The following is a 19,753-nucleotide window of genomic DNA, read 5'->3' as shown; positions in this document are numbered from 1 at the left end:
GTGCAGCATGTGGGCGGAGAGGAGGCGGAGGACAATGTCTTTCTTTAGAAATGCTGACTGTAAAGACTCAATGACACGCGCTTAGTCACTTTGTGGGCGCGGATGCTGTTTTATTCATCCATTTTATTCCTTGCGTTAATGAAGAAAGCCTGGTTAACCACACAAGTCATGCTTGCTGTTGATTAAAAGGTCAGAAATGTTAACGCCAAAGGAAATGGAAGTGTAACATTGATGCAGGAAGTGAATAGGAGTTGACAAGAGTATGTGAATATGATTTCCAGTAAATTTCCTGCAGCACATCCTGTGTCTGTGGGAGGACAAAACGCGTCCTCTCTTTCTTTGTCGTTCTTGTTTTGTTAGCAACAGGTTATCACGCCATTGATTTTCATTTTTTTTTTTTTTTTTGGAGATCAAAAGACTCATCAAGAAGAAGCCAGAAGTTTGTCCACAAGATTTTAGAAAATATTCTAGAAGGCAGAACTAGCATCTGGGCTCCAGAGGAGATGAGATGCGTGGGTTTGTTTGCTGACTTTTGTGCAAGATTGTTTGCTTGTGTCTGTATGGTATGCATGTGTTTGTATGTGCGAGAGCGCGTGGAGGCGCCAGGCTGGGGCTCCGGCAAAGAGTGACATTTATTAGTTATCTCGAATGATGGATGGTGGGCTTCGGTTGAGGAGCTCGCGTGTTCATAGGCCTCTCTGCCCTGTATGTTGATTGGCTCCCGCTCCGTGTCAGTGCAGCTCGGCGAGGTGTAGTAATAACTGCAGTTATCAGTTGAGATTTGGGCTGAGCTTGTGACTCACTGCTGGTCTGTGATCAGTGTAGGCTGACACCTACACACTCACCAAACTGTGCTCTAGTCTCCATGGTTCAGGTCCAGCTAGAATGAGCTCAAATTGAAAAGTTTGAAAACTGAACTTGATTTTCAAATGCAAACATTTCTCATTAAATTCCAGATTTAGATTTAGATAGATTTTTTATTTTTTTTATAACTAAAACATTACATAATTCGAAAGAAGTCGAATAGTTCAAATGATCCATGCTGAATGATGTGTGTAATTCAAATCAGTTGAAGAAAAGACTGTATATGTCTTGTATGACTCATTAAACAATTTTACCTCATTGTAAAATTTACTTTTACCATTCATTTCTTGGCATATTGGGCAACACATAGATGGAATGTTCCTCGCATTAAGCAAACCCCCACCAAAGCAAAAATGAGTAACAAAATCGTATTTATTTATTTTAACTTTACACTTTTGAATACATTTATATTTAACTTACACACTTCAGATGATTCTACTCACAAAAATATTAAGCAGCACAACTGTTTTTAATGTTTATGATAATAGTAAATGTTTCTTGAGCACCAAATCTGCATATTAGAATGATTTCTGAAGGACCTTGTGAATGATTGTGTGTGTGTGTGTGTGTGCGTATATAGCATTTTCAAATTGTGAAATAAAAATAATGAAATATTTTTAGATATTGCAAATGGGGCTCTGGGTTTGTGGTGAAATGGCACATTTAGTACTGATATGAAATTAAAAATGTTGAAAGGGTTGGTAACCCTTGCTCTAGCCAAAAAAATATTTCGTCTGGGTAAACATAACAAGATGTTTTCAACTTTTCACACCTGGTGTCTAAAGACGTACATGCACTCCCACAGACAATTTAAGTCGATCACATGACCTTTCAGGACTTCTCCCCCATACACTCACTGCACAATAAGAACGTAATGGTACTAGTAGTCTTGCAGTGGCAGAATCTGACACGCAGACACAGTGCTGTTTTGTTTGAGTTTGAGCGCAGCACAAGACAAACAGTCTGAACTGTTCGACACACCATAATCTTCTGCTGTCATCACACAGGCCATGCGGGACGTGTAGCTCTGTGTGTGTGTGATTACAGTGTTCAGTGTTAATTCCTGTTCCTGTTTGTGCATGAATACTTGACCATGTTTTGTGAATGTGTTAATGTATTTGTGTTCTCAGTCCTTAGTTTGAGTGAAGTGTGAAAGAGCTTATATTTTATACATTAATATTGGAACTTAGCTGTATCCTCTTTTACTCTCTGTAATCAGTGTCTTTACCACAAACACTCATGGCTACCATGTGCTGATCTGCATTTTTACTCATCTTGAGTTTCCATTGCTCAAACATTTTTTTGATAATTGATATATTTCTTTACCGATACAAAATCACACTCACACGCACACATACATGCACACACACGCACACGCTGATTAGAATGGTGCTCGGGTAATATTTATTATTATTATCATCAATGTTGAAAACTGTTGTGCTGCTTAACGTTTTTGTGGAGGATTATTTGATGAGAAATTTCAGTGAACTGCATTTATTTGCATTTATTAAATCTGTTTATTAAAGCATTTATTAAATGGTAATATTTTGTAGCATCTGTCTTTTCTGTGTATACTTGATGAATAAAAGTATTAATTTCTCTCTTTTTTTTTAATCTTACCACAGATGTTTGAACGGTATCATTGTTTTCACAAAAATATTAAGCAGCAAAAACGTTTTTTAACATTTATAATATTATTAATACATGTTTCTTTAGCAGCAAATCAGCATATTATAATGAATTTGTCTTTTACAGACATAAGAGTAACATACTCATGTACACATTTCTAACCGCCATCTGACAGACAGAGAGAGAAACATTATCTTTGAACCAATCAGAGGTGATAGAATCCTTCTAAAATCTATTAATCTATTAGCACAGAGAGCTGATGGTGAGGAGCCAATCAGAGAGCTCTAATAGTGATGGCTGGCCGATGCACGTATGCATGCACACATGCACACACACACTTCAAGCCTGATGGCAGCAGAGAGTGAAGTTTATTAGATAAACTAATCAATGAAAAACCCCATTCTGCTGCTAATTGGCATTAAATTAGCTTTTCACAGTCCATCGCTATGTTTTTGGACAAATATTCAGTTGTTATGATATGTAAAAAAATATAGCATGCTAAGTTGATTATGGTTTGTTAGATAATATTCTGCCGAAAGTGGATTTGAATCAATGCGTCAATGTGGTGGGAATGTAGAAATTGATTTTTGTGCTGCACATCTCTCTTGCTCTTTCACACTCACTATATGCTTTCATGGTTTATCTCTTTAATGAATCAGTGTGTCGTTATACATACAGAGGTCAAAAATAGTGCAACTTTGGCACCAAAATTATACAAAAAAGCAATGATACAAGCCTTTCTGCTGTTTTGAAGGAATATTTACCAAACAATTCATAAACGCTTGAAGGCTACTGTACATTGTTTTATTTTGTATAATACTTAATTTTACAACTAAATATGAGCAATATATATATATATGTATATGTATATGTGTGTATATATATATATATATATATATATATATATATATATATATATATATATATATATATATATATATATATATATATATATATATATATATATGTGTGTGTATGTGTATATATATGTATGTATGTATATATGTGTATATATGTGTATATATATATATATATATATATATATATATATATATATATATAAATATATATATACATATATATACATATATATACATACATACATGCATATATACATATACACATATATATATATATATATATATATATATATATATATACATATACATATGCACATACATATACACATACATATACACATACACACACACATACACACACACACACACACACACACACACACACACACATACACACATACACACACACATACACACATACACACACACACACACACACACACACACACACACACACACACACACACACACACACACACACACACACACACACACACACACACACACACACATATATACATACATATACATATACATATATACACACGTGTGTGTGTGTGTGTGATATTTTAAATAAGTAAATATTTGATATTGTGATATTAAGTGTACTTTGTAGCAGTCAGGGCCATTGAAATGATTTGCACGTGGGCTGCTTGCCCAGCTCTCAACAAATGTATTATTTGTAACACTGAAGGCTGAAAGCGAGGGAGTAGATTGGGGCTCAAAACAAAGAGATGGGGGGTGTGCAGGATGTGGTATGAGTATATCAAGAAGGTTTGATTGGCAGGGTGGGGTTAGGGAGATTTCTGCAGGGGACAAGCCCCATCTGCGCACACCACCCCCTTTTTCATTTCCTCAGGCACATGTGTCCTCCCTTTCCCTTGGGACAGACCTTAACCAGGCTGTGGTCTGATGAGACAGAAGTGTCCCCAGTCTTTGTTTTGATTGGCATGAGGTAGTGTTCTTCAGACGTTTGCACACACACAGAGTCCCAGCAGCTTAGCCCTCTGAAACGGAGACAGAAAAGCCTGGAATTAATATTCTTATACCCCCAACTTCAAAGAGAATTTTTTTCTCTTAGATTCCATCTTTGAGTCTGTGTTTATTTGCAGGTTGAAGATGAGATAATCTTTTGCATATAGAGAGGGCTAATGGTGGGCAGTTTTAATGCTTTTTTTTATTTTTCATTGTTTATTTTTAAGTTGGCAAAATAAAAGAAATAACATTGTGATTTATGCACTAACAGTGTTTTTAGAAGAAGTAAACAGATCCTCTTTGGTATTTTTAGGCAAGTCAGAATTTGTTACTCACATTGTGAAACACACCATTTAATTAAATATCACATAACAATAACTTAAAGAGCTGTAAATGTTCAAGCTCATTACAATATTATTTTGGGACTTCTATTTTTTATATTATTAGGAGCTCAGGTATCACAACAGCCATTTTACATGTTACATTTTAAGTTCATGAAGCTTATGTGTTGCTGATACATGTTTACATTATTAAATATATTGTGCTTTTATAAATTTGTTAAAGTTTGGTTTATTACAGATTGAATTTTTATTATTTTGGGCTTTATCATTAACAAAAATGTAAAAAAAAATTACAACTTTAAGTAGTCATTCATTTGAGTCCATTTTACTCTGTGTAATTTTTTTTAATAATATGCAGTTTTAGTCAAATGGGCAAATTTGACATAAAAATCAACGAATATGACATCATAAAGTATTGACTTAATTTAAAGTAAAAACAGAAAACTAGAATTCAACACTGACTGTGGATTAGTGTCCTCCATTCTTCATCCCTGTGTTCAGGAGTTCCCCAAGGCTCCGTATTCGGCCCATCTAAACTGATTCCTCTTCACTCTGAGGCATTAAACTTGACCTTTTAATTACACATATCACGCCCAAAATTCCTGCATGGTTGAGCATGCTGATGTGTACCGCTCTCCTTTAGTCTCTTTTCTCGTAATCGTACTGATTGTCATGTAATTCGAGCTTGCACTTTGCATCTCAACTGCTGTGAGCGGCAGGGAATGCCTGCTGTCTCTAAGGACTCATTATAGAAGAATAATGAGATTGAAATTGCTCTTTTATAGAAATTGTTTTGCCCTACAATTTTGTGTTTAGATTGCGGGTAATATCCTGCATGCAGTCACTATTATCTCTGCCATGTAATCTTTTTGCAAAGATCATTTGTGGCGGGGTACGTGGAATTAGTCATTTTAGCATAAAGAGAAGGAGGACTTGCTAATGAGCGCATGAAATATTCTGGCCACATGAATTTGTGTTTAGCAGCATTTGCATATTAATGATTTAGCCCTAAGCAGAGACACACATTAGCATTTAATTATTTGAATATCTTTCATTAGATTGCATAAGCTGTGAATCTGTTTACATTGGACTTCTTTAATAAAACATGCATTGCCTCATATGAAATGAATAAAGCTCTGTTGCCTTTTGTAAAAGCTCTGTGTATTTCAAATCACAAAGCTCTACTGTATCAGAGAAACTGCAGCACTTCAAACAGGATATTCTTAGGCGGCAGAAACGGAGATAAAATGATGAGAGTAAAACTTTAAGATGAGATTAAGTGCGTCTCATCACTTCTAACTGACTGTCTTAAGCCCTCAGCAGGTCTTAGAAGTTTCTTCTAGTCTGTTCTTTTCTGTCAGCGTTAGCCTTTTTTGTGAGTCATGGTGGTTTCTTTTTAAGGTTGAGAGATGTTTGTTTACTGGTTTCTTCGCACCACAGCCAGACTGTAAAACTCATCCTGACCCCAAATTTGAGCTTTTTCTACCAGGTTTCTAGATGGTTATAGAAGTGGGTGTGAAGAAAGAGAATCAGGGTGAAGGATATTGATGTCTGTAAGCAAGTACTCCTCAGAAGACCAACACTGTGTGAAACCTATGTTCTGCTCATCATACACACTATTAGTTTCATTGAAGCTAAAAATGCCCCCTCTTGTTGATGTGCATAGAGATGGTCAACACACTTTTAAAGGCAGGGATGAATAAATGTCCATGTTTAATGAAGCAAATAAAATTGGACAATTTTCCAAAGACAATGTGAGTGGTGTCAGTGCTATTCAGTAGGGCTTTGTACGGGCAAGAATCTACATGTGTGTTGTCCAGATGTCCCGTTTTCCCCAGGACAGTCCCGTATTTCAGCTCTATTTTCAGTGTCCCGACTTATTATGAAAAAATAGTGTTTTGTCACATATTTCTTCTTTCCTAAATTATCTTTGCTTTGATTATAAAAGCGAGTAATAGTCTTCTGTCAAGAGAATAGCCTAATCAAAGGTAGCCAATCTTGTCATAGTATATTTTGGAGAATAAAAATATCATCCAATCACTATTCGATTAATTTGAATTTAGTGAAGGCAGGATATTAGAGAGGTTGGAGGTTGAAGTCAGACGTGAAGATGTCAAAGAAACGTGTGAACTTTTAATGAGGATCTACAAAAAGAGTTTTTTTATAAGTTATTATGCGCAGTAAGTTGTGAAAAAAAGAACTCACTGTGGTATCTCGCTAAATGACACACACCAGAAGCGCTCTCTCAGACAGCGAGACCGGAATGGTCAAATACAGACACAGTTGTCAAAATGCCTATCATGTGGAGTATCTCATGTGAATACAGTTGGTTATGACTTGAACATAAACTTAAACGTAAACAACTTGTGAAAACCGGATATGTGCCAGTACCGTCCATCCCATCCCGTATTCCAACATGACAATTCTGGTCACCCTAATCTAGCGATACAATACCTATCACGATACAGGGGTTATAATATGATATATTGAGAGATTTTTGTGTTCTAAATTGTGTTCCAAAGATGAACGAAGGGTGAGTAATTAATGACAGAAATGTTATTTTTGGGTGAACTAACCCTTTAAGCAAGGCTTTACATTGCGATATTTCTTTTTCTTTTTTTTTTTTTTTAGGAAGATGATTGAATTTTAGAAAAACTGTCATAAAGCACACACCACCATTTGCATAAAACCTGAGAAATTTTTTATTTTTTCATCAGAACAGTGGGATCTGCATTTGTGTTTATCAGTCTCTGTTGCATCCAAAATCATAGCGCTAATTTTTGTGCAATCTGACTAAAGGAAAAAGTACTTGCAGGATTCTTTTGGTAAATAAAAAAAGCAAAATCGAAGATCGAATGAGCTGTTTTATAATTCTAACTGAAAATGACATTGACACTGTTTTTTCATGTTTAATCCTGTGAAGCTGCTTGGTTTAAATCTATTATCTATTGCGCCAAAGAAACAAGAGTGCAGCCATCTTTAGAATTTTGTCTTTGAACTTTAATTTTTGCTACAGATTTTTATGGCATCGCTGTCAAAGAGTAATTAGCTTGTAAAGTGGATTTACTTATTGTAGAGTTAATGAAAGTTATCATGATGAGCATTGTAATGTTTGAAGTGGATGTCATAACAAATGTCAGTAGACCCTAGACCGGGAAGATTAAAAAATGAGCGGTTCATTCATAAGTCTGTGTGATCTTACCTTCATGCTGTGGAAATACAAACCAGAAGACAGAACACAAGGAGGACAGAGTTGAAAAGAGGCGGGGCTACATAAGATCTATAAAGTGGTATAGAAATAAACGTGACTTGACTGGAGCTTGTGCAAACATATTCACATCGCTATGTTCAGATGCTTTCTTAACTGATGTTTTCTCAATGCTGTTATTTTTGTTGTGTGTTTATTTTGTTATTGAGAGAGCACATATTTACATATTCATCTAAACGGATCACCAACATGGATAACGCGGGGATGTTAAGTGTGCTCTTAAATTAAAAAAAAAAAGTAAAAAAAAAAAATAATTGTTTTTCGGTATTGCGGTTCCTGTTTTTTTTTTTTCCTTCGGTGTTGCGGTTCCTGTATTTTTTTTTTTTTTTTTTTACAATTCATTAAAATAGTTGAACAATACAGTTACTGGAATCCCATCAGTTTTTCATGAATGTGTTCAAAGCTGTGGAGTTTGAGTGGATTAGTGTGTATGTGTGTGTGTGAGAAAGCGAGAAAAACGAGAGGGGGTTGTGGCAGCATTGATTTAGTCATAAAACAGGCTTGTGATGTCTCACCCCCCCCCCCCCCAATATGCTAGTCTCTCCTTCCTGTATCCTCCACCCTATCCCTCATTACCGACACTAGAAGACCACTTCAAGGTTCAGCTGTTTAGAGGAAGAACAGACAGCTGTACTTGGCTAATGGACAGTTCCTCTGCAAAATGATTGTTGACGGTTTTAATAATTCATATTGATTTGTGTATGGGTGTTGCCAGTAATGTGTATGCATGTGTGTGAGTGTGTGGCAGATTGGCCTGCAGCAGGAGGCCCTGATAGATATCTTATATTTTCTCCAGCTCTGAGGGGTCCTGCCGCTATTACCATACTCAATCTCGTGCTAGGGATGGTCCTGCTGTGGAGCAGTCTGCCAGGTGTTTTATTGATGATCGTTGCTGGCCTGGTGGGCCTCGTTTTTGCAAGGAACTTTCAAGATAAAAGCACAACAGAGAGGAAGAGATTGAGTGAATTAAACACTAATTACCATTCATCTGTCTTCGACTAAAACGCACCCTTTTTGGCGCTCTGCATTTGAAATTGCTCTGTTGTAAGTAAACCAGCAGCAACATACAGTGACATACTTGTAAAGACAGGAAATGACTGGCAGTGAGATCGCCAGAATCAAAATAACACCGCCTGTAGCAGTCAGTAGAAAGGTAGTCTATAAATAAGTCATGTAGTATTTTTTTGTATGCTACATCTGTGTTTTTTTTTTGTGTTGTTTTATTGTATTATGCACAGATTGCACACAGCTTAAATTTTGAGCGAACTTAGGCAATATTTAAACATGCTATCCTAAAATGTCCATTGTTTCTCTCTTCTGAATGTAGCTTGGAAATCCAATTCAATTGGAAAGTCAGATTCAATTGAGTGAATCAGATTTGATGGTTCTTTCAGCATACAGCATTCAAGATTCAGCATTCTAGCATACTACTTATACTAAATATTACAATACAGATATGACAGAAATAGTAAGAGCAGTGTGCTATTCGGAATTCAGCCTCTGTGTGTCATGTAGCATTAAAGTCTGATTCGTTGTCAGTCTTTTTATAGCAAAATATTAGTAATATGCGGGTAAGTCAGGAAGCCAATATGCTGCTGTGCATCATTGTGTTTTAAACTGATGTAAGTTATTAACTGATGCAAGTTAAAGTCCAACTGAAATCAAAATTGACCCTATTTACTTTGTTAGCACATATTAGTCGTGTGGTGAAAAATTAATCCGTGCAAGTTAATACACAGAAAAAAATTGTTTGCCGTCGTAATCTTTAATCAAAGTCTGAAAAGTTACTTCATTCTGGAATGGCGTTCCTTCTCTGATGATGTAGGTTTGACGGCTTGGGTTGGGAAACGCTTAACCACTCCCTTCAAACCTTTAGTCTGCTATGAGTGAGAGATGGAGAGGAGGAGCGCTGGAGTAAAACCCTGCCCTCTGTTCAATATTCCTTTTCACTGGGAAATACGTCACAACACTGGAGAAAAGTCGTTTGCAACTTCCGGTTCACGCGGACTTTAAGATATATTCAATGTGGATTTAGTATACATTAATAAATGTCATTGTATTGTTTTTGTACTTTTTCTTTTTGCAAAAATAATTAAATAAATAAAACTTAAGAGTGTTCCTATCACTGCTACTAACCAGTAAGTGCAAGTGCTCCTTTTGCAGTGAAGTTGGAAAGTTCTTCCGCATTTCAATTACATTTCATCCATTATGTTCTGTGCTCTGACTGATAGCTGACGTAATGACAGTATTTATGGAGGAGGGTGTGTGCTGCTGAATGTAGGTCAACAAAAAGTGAAAGACAATAGCAAGCAGCGCTGATTCCTACAGGTGTCAGGAAGCCTAAGAGAATGTCACGCCGGCCGTTAGACATGGCAGGTGCTTCCATGTGCATCTGAACCACACACGTCTTGTAGGGCATCATATGCACCTTGCTTGAGGTGTTTGCAAGGTTGTGTGTTTTGCAGATTGAGGTTGAGCTATATTTCTTTAGTTTTTACAACATTAACTAGTGGGCATGACACTCACAGATTGACCCTGCTCTACAGGTAGGGATGTTTATTTGATATATACATTAACATTCAAAAACAAGCATTAGTTTAGCTCTGAAACTACCTTTATGGCCCTGCACTTGACGCTCCCTGATGAGGACCTTTAAACCCGACTGCAATGAAGTACTTTACGCAATCACACTTCATAAACACTAACAGCACAGACCTTAAGTTTTTTTTTTAGTTATTTTTTTACGAGGTGACAATGATTGTGTTTTGATGTAGCTTTGTAATCAAATATGTTGAAGAAAATTTCTTTTTGTGGTATTTCTCCTGTTATTATGATCCTATGCCACTGGAGTGCTACAATACAAGAGTTGACACATGATTCATTTTGCAAACTGCCAGTAACGTGTGAGTATTGACTGACTTTCCTCACAGAGGTCAATTCTTGCTAGGCTACGCCTACGGTGACCTTATAGCGTGACATTGGATACGAGTTCTGAGCTTGTCAGATTAGCTCTTAAAGACCTGTAAACACACTTCACGTTTTACTTTCTCTAATATGAAGCAGCCAAAATGCAGCAAATGGAAACTTGCAACCCTCATCGGACCACTCAACAGCTGCCACGTGGCACCATCATGAACTGTGTTTCAGTGTGTATGGGGTGTGGTTATTAGGCGTTTCGACTGAAAATCCAGACAGATTGCTTGAACGTAATTGAAGGCTGAAAATATAGGCTCTCCAGAGTAATTTCACAGTTTTCCCTCTCCTCTTCAGATGAGCTCCAACACCGGCACTCTACCATTATCTGCAATTACCATTAAATCATCTATGTTCAAATACCACACTGTCATCCTCCGTCTCCCAATAATATATGATGTTTTATGGGTTTTCATTCAAAAAGGCAGGAGTCATCCGGGCCACAGAACACACACAGGAAGCACTGAGGGTTTGGAGAGTTCACAGAGATGATGGTAGGAAGTCTGACTCTCTGGTTTGGCCACTTAGGCAGCAGTGTCTTGAAACAGCGGGACTAGCATGCCTTATGCAATAACTAAGCTGAATGCATTGAGCAAGGTCGAAATGATTAGGCTTTCCACTGCCTTTAGACCATTCACTTATGTGTGCTTATGTGAGACAAGAGTCACTATTTCTCTTTCTTTCCATTCAACAGACATATGTGCAGTCTATTTTATTAGTAGCTCAGGTGAGCATCACTATTATTATTCAGTATTGTTAGTCATTCTGCAGTCCAGACATAACTGACACCTCATATCATGTGGGAAAATGTGTGTTATTACTTTTCTAAGCGATCAGACTTATTATTTTCACCTGGCAGAGGATAAATCCTATAGACTTGCATTGAAGGTGGGAGCCAAATCATGTCTAGACACCAGAATATTATAGAGACTTGACTTGGACCAAATACAAGCCAACTAGCAACCATGGTAGCACTTTATTTTACAGACCTGTTTCGCATGTACATAGTGTACTTATTGTAGTAATTACAATAACTTGGTAATAACTTGGTATAGTCCTGAACATACCCCTGAACCTAATCTTAACCCATGCAGTTACCTTATATTATTTAGTACTTTCTTGGTAAGTACACTATAAGTACATTGAAAGTGCACACCATTCTTGGTGGTGTCTAGTTGCATCTGACCCTAGAACTAAGTTGAAATCACAAATATAAAGAGAAACAGGCTCAAAGAATATCCTGTGTTCTTTCAGACATTTCCATATATACATGTATTTTGCCCTTGTAGCTGTTTTCTAAATGACTTGCAGAGTAGTTTTGCATATCCCAGATTAAGCTCCAGCCATATCCTGCTGAGCTGTGGTGTTGCGTGTGGTAGTCATGTGTCCTATGAAGTAATGGCTCTGTTCAAGCACACCCCCGCTCCTCTCGATAAGAGGTGAGGCGCATAAAAACCCTCATCCACCCTAGCAGCGCAGAGGGAATTAGCATACGTTAGTTGCCTGTGGGCCGGGATTATTGTTCTGTCTTAAATTCAATTTCTCTTACCTCAGGACAAACCTCTGTACTAGGATTAGCTCTCTCTGTGCATCCGTCACTCATGTGTCCTCAAAGGTGTACTGTTTTCTCCCTGGCTTTGTGGTTAGCTTGTGACACGTTATCAGTCTGTGCCGCATGGATTGGGTTTAAATGATTCACAGACATGGCTGGGAACTGGTGTGTGTCAGAGGTGTTGAAGCTTAAATGATCGCTGTGAACTCAACAGTCAACACATGAGCATCTCTAGGATTCATCCGTGTAATGGTGTCACTCTCTGAATGTTATAGATATTGAAATATTATAATGTAGTTCCTGTGTGAACCAGTCTCCAATTTCCTTTGATAGTTATGAAGACAGCAGGTGTGACCATGTTTGATGTAGGATGGATGTTGTTTGCTGGTAATGGATATGTCGGATGTTAAAGATTAGAGATGTACTGTATGTAAATGTTCTACAGACATGTGATCAGTTGAGTTTGACTACTCAAATAGAGAATCTGTTGAGTCTGATCAAATGACTCTTATGAGCCAGTTTGTTAAGTGAATCAACATCTGACTCTTTTTCTTAACTATTGGTGAAGCTGAAATCTGTATCATTACTAACTTGCTCTTTATTTGACAATGTGTAGTCAGAAAAATATATTTGAAACAGTAAATAAATGGTAAACAAATAAAAAAGAATACATAATACATTGCTTTACATTATATTGTAAACTGTAGCGTACATTGCCTTGTAAAGTCAGCAGTTATATTCAGCTTTGTTTTACCAACTTGCAGTTCAGAAAGATATTCTGAGATTATGCGTCATCATATGCGCTCACAGTACTGTTCCAAGATTTGGGTTTATAAGATTTTTAAAATGTTTTTGAAGGAAGTCTTTTATGTATTTATTTGGCATTTATTTGATCAAAAATACAGTAAAGACGTTTTTCAGGATCAATTTATTTCGTCCTTGTGAAGAAAAGTATTCATTTCTTTAAAAAAAACGTACTAACCCCAAACATTTGAATGGTAGTGTGTGTGTATATATTATTTTTATTATCAGAAAAGCAAGCCCAGGGTCATCCCAGTCGGGTCTGTGTCAGTTGAGCTTGCCTTTCTCCAGACTGACGCTGAATATATATGAATCCCTCAGCAGTTTCGGTATTACTGCATTCAATGGGGCGATAAAATGAGTGGTGACTCACCATATTGAAAACTTGAAGACTTGGAGTTATTAACTGAACTGAAGTTTATGGAGAGAAATGTTTTCTGGTGGGTTCATCAGAGACTTATAAAGAAATAAAAGGATTCCCTCGGCTAAGTTAGGCTGAAAAGAGTTTTATTGCAGTATCTACAGCAAATATCATTGAGAACTAAGTAATTTTTCACATTGGTTTATCACTGACGCGTGCCCGCGATTCCCCCCCCCCCATATCATGCATCACTGACAGTTGCACCCTTGATTATGACTAGAGCTTTAAAACAACTTTGAATAATCTAGATTCTGAAGTAAAATACACCTCTGTATTTGACCCCCGCTTTTCATCTGCCAATTTCTCCCCTCTCTCGCCGGTTCTGCATTGCTGCTAACGTGCTAATTGCTTTGTAACAGCTATGTTTTGACAGGAAGCTACGCTAATGTAGCCCAGTAATTAATGGGTCTCAATATACAGCCAGATTTAGACAAGAAATGCAAATGCGAAATAGGGTCTGATGCCGATGAAATTGTTTGGATCGACCGAGACGGTCGGGGCGAATTTCGACAATGCTCCTGGGTGCTCCAGGTGTCCAATTGCAGCTTTACAAAATACCACTGTGAATCCTGAAAGTTTGTGTGTGTTTGTTGTGCCTCAGAGGGGCTAGTTATCTACCGCTTGCAGCCCGGTTCCTCTCGACCTCCCTCAGGCTGAGTGGCTCTGCGTAATTGAGTGCCACCTGAAAGGTTGTTCTGAAAGGTGGGTTATCTGCCCGCTCTAATCCCACAGGAGGGACGGCACAGGGAGAGGAAGGGGACAAGCCCCTGAGGGCTGGAGTCCCTTTCTGCCAGCCACAAGGCAATATGGGAAAAGTCACTTAGGGACACAACTTTGAAAATATGAATGACTTGTGGTACCTAGAGATGGTGTAACTAATTATATTTGTTTGCATGTCTACAGGACTGTTTTATAAATTACTCAGTAGGTACGTGTGAGTGAAAGTAAAGATGCTCAAGGTTAACATAACACTTGGGAAAAGTACTAGTACAAGTTTTAAACTAAAGCAAAGGATATTTCATGTACTTGTGCATTTGAATTATGAAAGAGTGGCATAATAAATGGAATTAAATTATTTGAGCCTTCTTGTGAAGTTTAAAAGTTTAAACAATTCCATAAAAATATTCAATCAAAAGAACAATTTGTTTGAGAGTAAGACATTATTGTCTGCATCCCACTTATGCACTCAGTGATATATATGCATATGCCACATTGTTTTGTTTTTTTGTCGAAAAACTTTAGTTTGTAGAAAACAAAATCTGAAAAAACACTTTCAGAATTCAGAAATCTGTTTTGTGACTACACACCTCTGTAGACAGTCAGTGTTCAGCTGCTACAGAAGCAGATCGTCTCTGTTCTGTTGGCCGGAGCCCAGTGAGTGTTTGTTTTCTGGTGTGGCCACAACATGCCCTTCAGACTGCTTGCATCAGATTGCACTGTGTCCTCGTGCTGTTTGAATGGAGACGTGTGCGACACATTAACTTCCAGAAAAGCTCAAGAACACGAAACTGGCTCAATAGAGAATGCTGAGAGTCCACTTTTCTCTGTATGGGTTTCTCTAACCTGTCCTTTTTTCTCTTGCAGACGGAACCTTACCAAGCTCTCGCTGATCTTCAGTCACATGTTGGCCGAGATTAAAGCCATCTTTCCAGGTGGACAGTTCCAAGGAGACACATTCCGCATTACCAAGGCAGACGCGGCCGAATTTTGGAGAAGGTCTTTTGGCGAAAAGTAAGTTTGAGTAGTTTTCTTGTTTCCAGACGTATCTGCCAAATCAGATGCGATCTTTCCAGTCTTTCATTAGAGGTCTAATCAATTAAAACTCTTTGTCATGGAGAAAGGCCTTTTCTCTCCTCCATTTAGTAGCGAGTAAGTGGGGTGAACTGTCTGGTCATGTGCTGGAGTGCTGTTCTTGAGTCAGCCCTGTGATTTAGCATACATTTGCACACTAAACCAGACACAATGATGCCTTTCCTAACTGCTCTAGTCAGCGTTTGTGAGGTGAAGGTCACTGGTTAGCTGATTTTTTCCCCCCAGTAGATAGCATTAAGGGTCTTCAGCTTCTGTCTTAATTCTGGAATACGAGTTTTCTTGTTTGCTGGGAAGAGTTTCAGTTGCTGTACTGCCAGCGTATAGATAGAGGAGATAACATTGTGGCAGTTAGTCGATTAGTAAGATTGGCTAGTTCAGGAGTTTTCAAACTGGGATACGGGCACTTCCAGGAAGTGCTAGGTGGTCCACGGAAAATAATAATAACAAAAAATAATAATAAAATAAGGAAGAAATTACATTATTAGAGTTTCATTATGTGCTCCAAAGAGCAATCATTTTTATTGTGTTTACAGTAGATTTATGTTTCTCTTCAGGTTTAAAATAAAGAAGAGAGTAATGCAGTAAAAAAGTGTCACTCATCTCATTCACACCGGTTGAATAGTGCTTGAATTGCATTTAATTTTACTAATTTCCGCAGGTTTAACGCTGATCTATATAATTGGTGTATAAAGCCGCCTCTCAAACAGCTCACAAGCACCAAATTGAGCTCCTTTTCATGGCTAGTGGTGCTTAAACGGTCAAATACACACAAAATGATGTCAAAATACCAGTCTTGTCGAGTATTCAGGTTAAAACAGTCAGTTTTTTTTAACGTAAATTGGTTAGTAGATGCATGTTGTGTAACAGTATATTAGATCCATGCATAAGCTCTTAAAGTGACAGCAGCCTAATAAACCTGCTACTGTCTGTCATGTTAATCATAGAACAAAAGATAAATAGAAAATCATAAGAACGCAGTGATTAGTCGACCATTCAGATATGTTGTTTTGGAGATCAGTGCGTTGCTGTGAACTGTGAAGAGATTTCGATTTAATTTCGATTATATAAGTTTGTTTGAGGAGTTATTCTTTGACTGTAATTTTAATTGCTTCTCCTGATAGGAAAAAAAAAAAAGTAGTAATAATTTGGATTAAAGCTGAATAAAGCTGATTTCCATTCCAAGCACAACTCTCAGAAAAATCATCTGAGCGCAGATCTCTCTAGATCTTTAAGAGGTGTCGTCCATTTGCAATGTTTAATTAATTTGCAATTTCTGTGGCTGCTGCATAACTTATCTTCTGTTTAATTTAGCAAATCGAAGGGTTAAAGGAAGTGTAAATGTATGCACGGATACACAGACTTTGCTAGGGACGGAAAGGCCTCCTAATGGGGCAGGTGTGATTAGCTATCCCAGAAAGGAAGAGCAAGAGAAGGGGAGAGAGAAAGAGGGATTGAGGGATGGGAAAAGACCGGAGCAGTCTCTAGTGTGTATCTTGTTACTGCTCTGATATATTATAGATTATTATAAAGGTCTACTTCCCGCTCTGTACAGAGGAAGTGTGCATGAGTCATTGATACGAGAAACAGAGCGGCCTTCCTTTAGCTCCTCTATCTCTGTTTCTCTCTCTCTCTGTTTGGAAATAGAAAACTCAGCATCCTTATGCCATCAATCCAGTGAGCACTAGAGCTCAGATTTGTAGCTTGCAGAGTTACAGTTGCTACACAGCGAATCTATGTAAGCATGTCTGTGCATGTTTTTGTGTAATGAGACAATATAAATTAGCTTGTTTAACGTAGCAGTTTCTAAAAGTCTTGGTTAAAAATCTTGGTTTGAGGATTTTGAAAAGTTGGAATGAATAAGACACATTTCTAGGTTTGCAAACAAATAAGTAAATCAGTGACAATGATCATGTGAACTCTTTGTCAGATGTTCTCTTGCTTCCAAGTTGTATACAAATAGCAAAGTTCAGTTAATCTTTTAACTTGGCTAAACTATGAAAATTGTAATTTGTAATAAATTGGTTTATATCCTAGTGACAAATAAGACTGTTCACATGGACAAAAAATATATAAATGAATAGATAGAAATGAATGCATTTCTTCAGCAAGGACACATTAAAATGATCAAATAAAGAAATCAAAGAATCCTGAAAAAAATGCATCATAGTTTCCACAAAAATATTTCCACAAAAATATCCTGAGCACCAAATCAGCATATTAAAATGATTTCTGAAGGATTAGGTGACACCAAAGATCAAATAAATGCACCCTTGGTGAGCATAAGAGACCTCTTTCATTTAAACGGTACTGTATTATATATATATATATATAATTTTTTGTAATTTTTTATTTTATTTATTTTTTTATAAGAAACAATCATCAAATGTTTTTTAATGAGGCTTTTTTTCTTTATTGTGATATCAGGACATTTTCTTTATTGTGATATCAGGACATTTTTATCACAATAAAAATTTATCACATTTTTATCACAATAACCCCCCCCCCCCCCCCCCCCCCCCAAATCAATATTAAATTAAAATTGTAAGCATGCTCATCATAGACAAGGTGAATTAATTGTATGTGTGACTTCCCTATTTAATGTATTTTTGGATAAATTATTAGATAGGACAAAAAATGTACTTCATGACATTGTTTTTTGGGGATAAAGGCAGAATTGAAGCATTTTCGGTTCGTGATCTCAGACTTTTGGACCCTGCTGTGTATATATACCCGTTCTCTAGATCTTATCTCTAGATTCTTTAAGCCTTCAAAAACAAGACTGTTGTCTTGTCACTGGAGTAATTCATCCATCAGGTCAGAATGCTCTAAGACTAGAAAGAAAATATCAGTCGTTGTATGTCTCTCTCTCTCTCTCTCTCTCTCTCTCTCTCTCTCTCTCTCTCTCTCTCTCTCTCTCTCTCTCTCTCTCTCTCTCTCTCTCTCTCTCTCTGTCTCTCTCTCTCTCTCTCTCTCTCTCTCTCTCTCTCTCTCTCTCTCTCTCTCTCTCTCTCTGTGCCACTCGATAATGGAATAAAATGCTTTTACTCAGAATAACCAGCGAGAATGGAATATATGTGAAGTTACCTCCCCCTCTCTCATCCGAACACCGTTCTCAGATCAGTTTCAGTTCTGATGTACAGACTAACCCAGAGCAGATGCAGATGCATTGTGGGTATTTGATATGCAGATGATATAATGAGGGAAAAAAAGAGAAGCAACACTGTTTCCTCATTATCAGTTCATATAAATGTCCTGCTGTTTGGCTGACTGACGGGTCGAGGAGAGATTTGTTTTCAAGCTAATTTTTCTTATTAAACTCCCTTCTGTCCACCGGGACTCAAATCCGTTTTAAACTCTCATTTAAATGTGGTAAGTGGCCACGGGCCAATAGGAGCACAGTTTCCAGTGGCAACACTGAAGGCCACCGACTGAGCTGCCTGTTTTCTGTCTTACTCTGGCTGCAACTGGCTGAATGAAAATAATGCACTCGCTGATTTTACTCCGAAAGCACAGGGATTATCACACAACCAAATCGCCACAGAGCAGGCACTCTGATTGAGAATTTTACCCAATTTGTTTCTCTTAACGCACAACATGACTTTGCAGAGGCTTTTTGATGCCTTTAAATGGATGCTGATATCTGCCTCCTGCCTCGTGACCTGTCTCGCTCTGACTCTCCAGTCTCCTCCCCTTCACTCATTTATTTATTGGCATGATACAATTATGTGTGTCTCTATACCTGTCCTGCATCAGTAATTGGAAAGGACAGGGTCCTTAATGAGCTTCCCTTTATGTCGTCCACTGGGAGATGCCCTCTGCCCATTAAAAAGTCTTCCTTAATTAAGAGGTCAGCTATTCTAATACATGTAATTAAACTAGATCTCGTCTTTCTTCACAGAACCAAGCTCGGCTCTCCCGTCCAGCTGCTTGATGTGCATCAGTGACAGTTTAAGGGGGATTATGCTCAGAAAAATTACTTGTAACGCTCCGTATGGGATATGTATGGTATTTATGAGCCAAGCTTTTATTTCTCTACCCTCCAGTAAACCCAGCAGATTGATTCATTGTTTTCTTCACCGCACGTTTAGCAAGTGTATCAGAGGCCAGAGTGAGTTTCCTTATTCCTGACGATGCATCAGCACTTTTGTGCTGTTTCACTGTGGCTGCTGATTAATACATATGCAAAACACAATTCTGCTCCGTAAAAGTTCCACGCTAAACTGCAGTTTAATCATGCTGAAGATGCTTAATGCGCAG

At 37.6% G+C, this 19,753-nt stretch overlaps 1 protein-coding gene across 1 annotated transcript in view; it reads left to right on the top strand.

The window, feature by feature from the left end:
* Positions 1-19,753, top strand: part of cblb (Cbl proto-oncogene B, E3 ubiquitin protein ligase) — a 66,141-nt gene that overhangs the window by 18,226 nt on the left and 28,162 nt on the right. The window contains exon 4 of the mRNA XM_079861816.1: positions 15,269-15,415. Coding sequence (XP_079717942.1) covers positions 15,269-15,415 — 147 coding nt within the window. The remainder of the gene's footprint in view (positions 1-15,268; positions 15,416-19,753) is intronic.

The sequence above is a fragment of the Squalius cephalus genome, assembly GCF_949319135.1.
Source record: "Squalius cephalus genome assembly, chromosome: 24".
In the NCBI taxonomy this organism is placed as follows: Eukaryota; Metazoa; Chordata; class Actinopteri; order Cypriniformes; family Leuciscidae; genus Squalius; species Squalius cephalus.
This window is presented reverse-complemented; position numbering and strand designations above follow the sequence as displayed.